The sequence below is a fragment of the Colobus angolensis genome, unplaced genomic scaffold (assembly GCF_000951035.1).
Source record: "Colobus angolensis palliatus isolate OR3802 unplaced genomic scaffold, Cang.pa_1.0 Scaffold61, whole genome shotgun sequence".
Taxonomy (NCBI): Eukaryota; Metazoa; Chordata; class Mammalia; order Primates; family Cercopithecidae; genus Colobus; species Colobus angolensis.
In genome coordinates this window covers 7572093-7581894 of record NW_012119710.1, presented here as the reverse complement: position 1 = coordinate 7581894, position 9802 = coordinate 7572093, and the positions used below count along the sequence as shown (strand labels likewise).

At 38.0% G+C, this 9802-nt stretch overlaps 1 protein-coding gene across 1 annotated transcript in view; it reads right to left on the bottom strand.

Annotated features, from left to right (window-relative positions):
• Positions 1-2169: 2169 nt before the first annotated feature.
• The window catches only part of LOC105527199 (glycine N-acyltransferase-like protein 1), a 14901-nt gene continuing 7268 nt past the window's right edge, over positions 2170-9802 (bottom strand). The window contains exons 3-5 of the mRNA XM_011963487.1: positions 3688-3814; positions 3230-3407; positions 2170-2974 (exon numbers count right to left, since the gene is read on the bottom strand). Of these exons, the coding sequence (XP_011818877.1) occupies positions 2557-2974; positions 3230-3407; positions 3688-3814 (723 nt within the window). The 3' untranslated portion in view covers positions 2170-2556. The remainder of the gene's footprint in view (positions 2975-3229; positions 3408-3687; positions 3815-9802) is intronic.

The window sequence follows — 9802 nt, the reverse complement described above, 5'->3', positions numbered from 1 at the left end:
TTGCTTTCTGAGGGAAGTTTTTTGAGTTCTCCCACTGAGACTGTGGATTGCATTTTTCTTTTTGTATGTCTGTCACCTTTTGCCATATGTATTTTGTAGTTGCATTGTGTTGTGAGGCAGATTCATGACTTATGTTGTGGGAGAGTTCTGTATTTATCAGATGTTCATCTTACATTCTATTTTGCCTAGTATTGATGGTATTACTTTACTTTTCAGTTTCATATTCATTTAGTATATCCTTTTCCTTTCTGTGAACGCTTGTGTGTTGTTTATTTGAGATATGCTTTTTTAGGTACTGACAGTGACCCTCAAATTCATATGTTGAAGACCCAATTCCCAGTGCCTGTGGAGGTGGGCCTTAGAGAAGTAATTGGGTTTAGATTAAGTCATGAGGGTGGAGCCCCCATGATGGAATTAAGTCTTTCTAAGAAAAGGAAGAGAGTCTGAGCTCTCCTCTGTCTCCATCATGTGAGGACACAGAGAGCTAGCGGCCATCAGCAGGTTGAGAGAAGAGGACTCAGAAGGCAACTTACCTCACTAGAGCCTTGTCATGTAGCTTCCCAGTTTCCAGAAGAGTGAGAAATCAATTTCTGTTGTGTAAGCCAGTCTGTCTATGAAATTTTGTTATGACAGCCAGAGCTGATTAATGCATGCTTCTTGAACTTTGTTTTTAACTCAATATGAAACTCATATATTTTTATAGGAACATTACTCCATTCTTTTTTAGTGTGTTTATTAATAATTTTGGATTTCTTTTTGCCATATTTTAGAACTCCTCTTTCCTCTTTCCCACGCTTACTCGTTGTTTTCATCCAAGTGCGTGATAAGGTTTAGGAATCACTATCTTAACAGGACCATGAAGGGCTAGATAAGGGAAGCTGGCTTGCATTCAGGGAAGAGGCAGAGGACGGAAGCTGCCAACTAGGCTGTGCTAAGATGACCTGAGCCCCAGACCCTGAATGAACATCCTCTTCTGGATACAGGACACGCCAGAGGCATCATTTTGAAATAGGCAAATTTTATTTGCTTTGCATTCTTTCGTCATCTGTATTAGCTTTTGCCTCTTGAGTGCCAAAATATAGCAGTTTTTATATTACCCAAGTTCCTGAGTTTATATTTTTTTGTCAGAATTTTCCACCCTTAGAAATCCCAAATGACATGTTTCCTCTCTTTCTCAGACCATGCTTTCATTTCAGTCAATGTAACAAATCAGTCAGGTCTTAGGAGTTTAGAAATCTGATTGGATTGATTCATACTAAGCTGTAACAGATCTACTACAGCCTTCCAAGATGAACTGGAGTTTTCTAAAAAGCTCCATGACCTACGCAATTCTTTAGGTGCTGGAATTACACACTTTTAAATCGCATCAAGTTTAAACATTCAATTTTGTGGACATTTATTTTTTATGGAGATATGAGGATAGTTGTTGGTTAATACTGGTAGACTTTACTCCAAAAGCCAATTCTATTAAAATTTCTTTATTTTTTTTAAATTCTAGACTAACAGAAAGAATAAAAATGCCATTTTTTTTTTTTCTTTTTGCTATAGCTACAATATTCACAGTAATCCAAGTTCCAATGTCAGGGTGGGAGAGCAGAGTCAAATGAGGCCATGGTTTTTTCATGAAGTACATTTTTTTTTTTTTAAATCAGGGATTCAGACATTATAATATAAGTGTTCAATTAGTAAGTTATTATGATAGTGCATGGCACATGTCCTTTCCATCATCTGGATTTTTCTGATTTTTTTATCTGGCTCACTCTTACTCACTCTCCAGTCTTCACTTTAGTGGTCACTTCTCCCCAGAATGCTCATGACCCCTTAAGATATTAGTACTGTAAACACTGAAAGCTGAACTTATAACCGGACTCACAGGCAACACCTTGTCCTGTGCCATGCTTCACTAATGATGAGGAAATGAGAAAGAGTAGGAGAAAGGAGGCAAAACAAATGTCATTTCCATAGCAGAGGCCTCAAGGCCAGCCCACTTGATTCTCTGGAGATCCTCTTCTGCATAACAATGATGAAAAGTAGCCTAGGAAGGCCATTTGTCTGAGGCTTCACCTTTGATACCTTGCTAGTCACTAAACTAAGAGACGGAGTCCATTCTTTAGTGTAGCCATTGCGTCATAAATCCATACACAGCAGTGGTATTTATTTCCAATAAAGTATCAATATAAATTAGGTATATTCTGTTGACAATTTTATTAAAGTTCTTTATTTATCTTCCAGATAGTAGATTCTATCAATCAAGTTTCATAAAGAGTTCTGATTCCCAGAGGTAAGAACTGAGCCTGGCTTTCTGGTGACATGTTTACTGGTAACCCCGTCCTTCCCTACAATGCTTAAGCATATTTAAAGACTATACCCTCCCCTGCCTCCAGCCTGGATTGTGAGCTCCTCAAGAGCATGACTGTGTCTTTAGTTTCCATGTGAGAAGAGTTCCTGCCGTATCATAAATGCCCAATCAACATTTGTAAGTGAAGAAAGCTATTCTGTGGTGTCTGCTTTAATATTAAGAGATGGCTTGCCCAAATTGCTAAGCAGCTTCATTGTCTAAAATGGAACTAGATTCTGTGGGTAGCAGGTCCATTGGTGCCACTCACAGGAGGCCTCAAAGAAACCCGCCGCCTTCACAGAGCTGCGGGAGCGTTCATTTTCTTCCAGCACAGAGATGTAAAATGGAATATTCTTCTGAAGCAGATACTTCTTATATCGCACCATCACCTGTGCCATTTTGCCCGTCTGTCGGTATTTTTCCACGCTGTAGGCCATTCCTACTTCACAAGAAGGGTCCATGGTTAACCATGCGACTGGGGCCCCCTCTGGTCCCAGCATACAGGCTGCTGGCAGGGCTCCTATGCAGCGCTTGATGTAACGCAGGCTCCTCTCATTCTTCCCTAGCTTCCAGTTGTCATTTACCAGCCCGGAATAAGATATATCCAGTTGGGCATACTTAAAGTTGGGAATTTCCCTGTAGAAAACATAAAGAAAGACAAAAGCTTTGACCCCACTCCTGTAATTTCTGGGTGCCATCCCAATCTAGGGATCCCAGGCCCTCTTTTTCTTTAAAGAACCACCAGTGTGAAGTTGCATATTTTGACCTTTGACAACCTTTATTCATCCCAAGGAATGAATTCATCCTCTCTTCATTCCAAAACTGATGTATGTGAATTACAAAAATGTACAAGGAATAGCAATTATAAATGATTAGCACATGTTTTTGTACCTTTCAAAGTCATCATCTGGGTGGCCTGTCTCAGCCCAGCTTCCAAACTTGCTTTTATTGGAGGCATTGAGCTTCAGAATATCTTCCGTAACCAAGAGGACTGCTGTTGAATGCTCTACCTTCACTGACTTTGAAAATGCAGCTGCTCTTATCCCCTCACCTAAACTTTCCTGAAGACCTGGGAAGAAAGACAAGAAAGCAATATTGTCAGACATGGAGTTCTCTACTTACAGTGCTCCCACCTGATTAATACCTCAGTGCTTAGTTGTTCTCAGACTTGAGTTTACACCACAATCAGATGGAGTCCTTGTCACACCACAGATTGCTCTACCTCTCCCACCTCCCAGAGTTTCTATGAATTTACATTTCTAATGAGCTCTCAGGTGATGCTAATGGTATTGGTTGAAGACACAATTTGAGAAGCACTGCTGCTTTCCCATTTCTTCCAGACTTGTTACCTTGGATTTGGAGTCTCTGTTTCCAGTTGATGATCTCACAATTTTTCAAAAGTTCTTGTGATTTTTGAGGCTCTTTGGAGAATATACGATATACATTTGTGTATGAATCCATGTTGTCTGTCATCTCCTGTATAGGATGGTGAGAGGTCGGATCATTCCCTTGAACTTTTTCTTCACCTCTCACTGATTGCAATTATCAGAAAAATGAAAATTCAAAAGAAAATTTTGACACTGGCCCATGATGGCTGCAGTTGGGCACACGGATAATAAAACCTAGGCCTATAAGCTACTGCTGACCTCTTACCTGTGTAACTGGAGTTTGTTAAATATTTAACACTGAGAGGTAATAGTTATAAACCTGCTTATTAGATACAGAACAAAGACAGGATGAAATCAGTCACCCTCCACCAGGCCTTAAGATGCCTCACCTTTCTCTCTACCCACTCAACTGCACCCTTAACTTATTTTACATATAGCATCACCAAGTACCCAGCAAATTCAGAAGATTGCAACAATTGCTTCTCTCCCTGCTTCTGTTACCTCCTGGGCCACATGTATCCTTCTGTTTTATATATATATATATACGCACATATATTTTATATATATATATTATATATATATAGTGCCCCACATAACTTCCTGTGAGACACATTCTGGGTTGTAGTGAGTCTTTGTTGCTAGGATTAAGTCCTTAAACTTGGATCAGAATAAATGTAACCATGATTTCTCTAAGTTTTAGTGCCTACTGTTTCACTGGACACCTAGAATCCATAGTGTCCTAGAATCTACAGTATCCAGGGCGTGGGCAAGATATTTTAGTGAATGTAAGCATTAACGAGACATTGCCTTTCCCCAAGGCTACACGATATCAGCCTATTTGAAGAGTGACACTGGCTTTACAGCCAGAAGCCCACGAAGTAGAGTGAAGTAACTGAATTTTTATTAGCACTCTGGGTAATTTATGTGGTGTTAGACTCTTGGGTTTGAAGGAAAGAGACTTGTGATCCCTTTCTGGCAAGCCACAAACTGCATGTGAAGATGGTATCTGTTTCTCACTGGAGATATAAACAATAAATGTGAGAGTTTTAGCAGTGAGTATATTAATATTATGTTGGAAATTATATAGTTAAAGAGTAAATATTAAATAGTAAAAGAGAAAATAGTGTACCTAATTTTAGAAACCTTCAAGAATTTGAGAGTGCTTTTATAAACGTAAGTTTCTGAATATGGCCAAAACTAAAACCTCAGCGAATTTAAAAGAGTAGATGTTTTAAAAGACCCAGTTTTAAAAGAATGACCAAAAACAGCCCAGTACATATTCAAGGCATTATAAAAAGAATATCAAAGTAAACTAGAAAAAAACAAGTGGAACAATTTATAAAAATGAAAGCTATATATAAAATGAAATGGAGAGCAAGTCATAGTTCAAAGGATATATAAAGCCAAACATTTCTTTTTTAAATGGCAAAAAGAGAGATAGAAGATGAGAGAGATAAATTTCTTGTAAGGCTTATAAAGGAGATATGAGAGAAAGAGAAAAAAGCAAAAAAAAAAAAGGAATAGAGTATGAGAATGAGAACAGAAACAGAGAAAAGAACAAAAGAATTATAATAGAAGATTATATGCTACTCCAAGACAATATATTTACTGATAAAAAAAAAATGGATGTTATCCCTCGAGGATAAACTATCAAAATGACCTTCAAAAAAAAAAAATAGAAAACCTCAACAAACTAATAGGAAAATCAGAAATTATATTAAACATCTACCATTTAAAAAGTGGATAAGGATTATGGCCTCCAGCTCCATCCATGTTGCTGCAAAGGACATGTTTTTTTCTTTTATTGCTGTGTAATATTCCATAGGAATATATGTACCAGTTTTCTTTATCCAATCTACCACTGATGGGCACCTGGGTTGATTCCATGTCTTTGCTATTGTGAACAGCGCAGCAATGAACGTGCAAATGCACGTGTCATTTTGGTGGAATGATTCATTTTCTTTTTGATATTTACCTAGTAATGGAATTGCTGGGTCAAACGGTAACTTTGTTTTAAGTTCTCTAAGAAATTTCCAGACTATTTTCCACAGTACAATAATCCTAAGAAAATTAATGCTGGAACAGAAAACCAAATATCACATTTTCTCACCTATAACTAGGAGCTAAGTATTGAGCACACATGGGACACACATGTGGCAATAAGAGTAGACACTGTGGATCACTAGAAGGTGGAAGGAAAGGTGCTGGGTTAGAAAACTACCTGTTGCGTACTGTGCTCACTACCAGCATGATGGTATCTCTTTGAACTCCAAGACCCAATATTCACAATATTTCCATGTAACAAATCTGCACATGTACCCCCTATATCGGAAAGGGAAGATGAAATTAAAAAATAAAAAGTAGCCAAAATCAAATTATTTTACATTTAAATTCTACATAAGTGAAAAACAAACACATAATTTTAATAGTAGATTTTGGTAACAGATGAAAAGATCCTAATGCCAAATCTGGTAAAGAAATAACAAAAAGAGAGCTATTGACCATATTTCCTTATGAATACAGATGCAAAAATTCTATTTTAGAGTATTATTATTTTGTTATTGATTTTTATTTGCATTCTTGATTTCCAAATATGTCACACTATTCTTTAATCCCCTGTTTGTTTGTTTACTAATAAAATATTCAGTACTATATCAAAAGAATGTGAACATGAACAGTTTGTTTTAGAAAGGCCAGTATGGCTTTGACTGGAAGATCGTTCAGTGTAATAAATTAAAGGAGGAAAAATTACATGAGTATATAAATTGCCAAAAAGAAAAGATAAAAATGAAAGAACATAAAATGTACCCTCCATTCTAAATATATGTTCTGTGAAAGTAGGAAGAACAGGAAAATGCTCTAAATCTGTAAAGGCAGAATCAAATGTAATTCCAAATGTAAGTTGTTACAGCTATTTCATTAAAATCAGGAATGAGACAAGGAGAGAACTATGATTATTGTTAGTTGGTATCGTTTTCTTAAATGTACATTATGGAATAAGGCAAGAATCTAAAAACCCATACAAATATTGGCAATGAAGGAGCAAATTACCTTGTTTGTAGATTATAGTATTATGCTTTTAAAAAATCCAAGAGACTTCGACATAAAACAAAAACAAATAACACTCCACACAAACAAACAGGAGATTAAAGAATAGTGTGACATATTTGGAAATCAAGAATGCAAATAAAAATCAATAACAAAATAATAATGCTCTAAAATAGAAAAGGAAAAATAATTCAATAGTCTTAACAAATAGTATAAAATACTGAAGGGTAATCTTAATGGAAAATCAGGTAGTTGACCACAGGAAAACACTTACATTTTACTAGATGACATAGACAGAAGCTGAAAAAAGTGAGAAAGAGACCATATATCTAGATGAAAAGATTTAGTATCACAAAAGATATTAACGCCTCCACAATTGCCTAAAAAAGCTCCTCCAATACCAATCACAATTGCAATAGTTAGTTGGCATAGGTGGTGGGGAACTGGAAAAATCAGTTTATGTTCATATAGCTCTTAAGTTTATAAGAAATAGGAAAGTAAGAAAAAGATTGGTGAGGGGTGATTTGTTTGATTAGATATTAAAATTTACCACAAAAACAATGAAACAGCATGAGAAAAGACTAGAATCAAATACAGAATAGATACAAAGATATATAGACATGTTATATGACAAACTAGACATTTATGTTTTAGTAATGGAATGACTTATTTAATAAATAGTACTAACATAATTTGCAAGCCATAAGGAAGACAAATATAAAAGAATGTTAATTCATGCTATTCAAAAATATATTCCAAACAGAATGAAGATCAAAATATCAAAAGTAAAAATTAACTTCCTGTAAGACAAAATAAGAAAACACTTGTATGATCTTGGAGTTGGAAAAAATCTTCCTAATTATTAATAAAATAAATCAAACCTCAGAAGTCATAGTGAAAAATATATTTGATTACATGAAAATTAAACATTTCTTCATACCAAAATCTCCATCAATAAAATAGACAATAATTCTAAATTGGGCAACAAACTTGTAGCATACACCTTGTGTTAGTATCCCTGGTATCCAAAACACAGAATTTTAAGAGTGACACAAAACTGTGAGTAAACATGGTCAAACAATATAAACAGTTCAGAAGTAAACCCCAAATGACTGATAAATATATGAAAATATAATATGTTGAGAAGGAGGTTCCAAGATGGCTGAATAGGAACAGCTCCAGTCTACAGCTCCCAGCGTGAGTGATGCAGAAGATGGCTGATTTCTGCACTTCCAACTGAGGTATGGGGTTCATCTCACTGGGGCTTGTCAGACAATGGGTGCAGCCCACAGAACAGGGAGGGGCATTGCCTCACCCAGGAAGTGCAAGGGATTGGGGAATTACCTTTCCTGGCCAGGGGAAGCCATGACAGACAGTACCTGGAAAATTGGGACACTCCCACCCTAATACTGCGCTTTTCCAATGGTCTTAGCAAATGGCACACCAGGAGATTATATCCCGCGCCTGGCTGGAAGGGTCCCTTGCCCACGAGCCTCGCTCACTGCTAGCACAGCAATCTGAGATGGAACTGCAAGGTGGCAGCAAGGCTAGGGGAGGGGCGTCTGCCATTTCTGAGGCTTGAGGAGGTAAAGCAGTCGGGAAGTTTGAACTGGGTGGAGCCCACCGCAGCTCAAGGAGGCCTGCCTGCTTCTGTAGACTCCAACTCTGGGGGCAAGGCATAGCTGAAGAAAAGACAGCAGAAACTTCTGCAGACGTAAATGTCCCTGTCTGACAGCTTTGAAGAGAGTAGTGGTTCTCACAGCAGAGAACTGGAGATCTGAGAATGGACAGACTGCCTCCTCAGGTGGGTCCCTGACTCCCAAGTAGCCTAACTGGGAGACACCTCCCAGTAGGGGCCGACTGACACCTCATACAGCTGGGTGCCCCTCTAAGATGAAGCTTCCAGAGGAAGGATCAAGCAGCAACAACATTTGCCATTCTGCAATATTTGCTGTTCTGCAGCCTCTGCTGGTGATACCCAGGCAAACAGTGTCTGGAGTGGACCTCCAGCAAACTCCAACAGACCTGCAGCTCAGGGTCCTGTAAGAAGGAAAACTAACAAACAGAAAGAACATCCACACCAAAACCCTATCTGTAAGTCATCATCATCAAAGACCAAAGGCAGATAAAACCACAAAGATGGGGAGAAACCAGAGCAGAAAAGCTGAAAATTCTAAAACTCAGAGCACCTCTTCTCCTCCAAAGGAATGCAGCTCCTCACTAGCAATGGAACAAAGCTGGATGGAGAATGACTTTGACAAGTTGAGAGAAGAAGGCTTCAGACGATCAGTAATAACCAACTTCTCCGAGCTAAAGGAGGATGTTCGAACCTATCGCAAAGAAGTTAAAACCTTGAAAAAAGATTAGACCAAAGGCTAGCAAAGAGAAGACCTTAAATGACCTGATGGAGCTGAAAACCATGGCGCAAGAACTACATGATGCATACACAAGCTTCAGTAGCGATTTCATCAAGTGAAAGAAAGGGTATCAGTGATTGAAGGTCAAATGAATGAAATAAAGTGAGAAGAGAAGTTGAGAGAAAAAAAGGACACAAAGAAACAAACAAAGCTTCCAAGAAATATGGGACTATGTGAAAGGGCAAAATCTACATCAGGTTGGGTACCTGAAACTGACAGGGAGAAAGGAGCCAAGTTGGCTCCTTTCTTCAGGATGTTATCCAGGAGAACTTCCCCAACATAGCAAGGCATGCCAACATTCAAATTCAGGAAATACAGAGGATGCCACAAAGATACTCCTCCACAAGAGCAACTCCAAGACACATAATTGTCAGATTTACCAAAGTTGAATTGAAGGAAAAAATGTTAAGGGCAGCCAGAGAGAAAGGTCGGGTTACCCACAAAGGGAAGCCCATCAGACTAACAGCGGATCTGTTGGCAGAAACTCTACAAGCCAGAAGAGAGTGGGGGCCAATATTCAACATTCTGAAAGAAAAGAATTTTCAACCCAGAATTTCATATCCAGCCAAACTAAGTTTCATAAGTGAAGGAGAAATAAAATCCTTTACAGA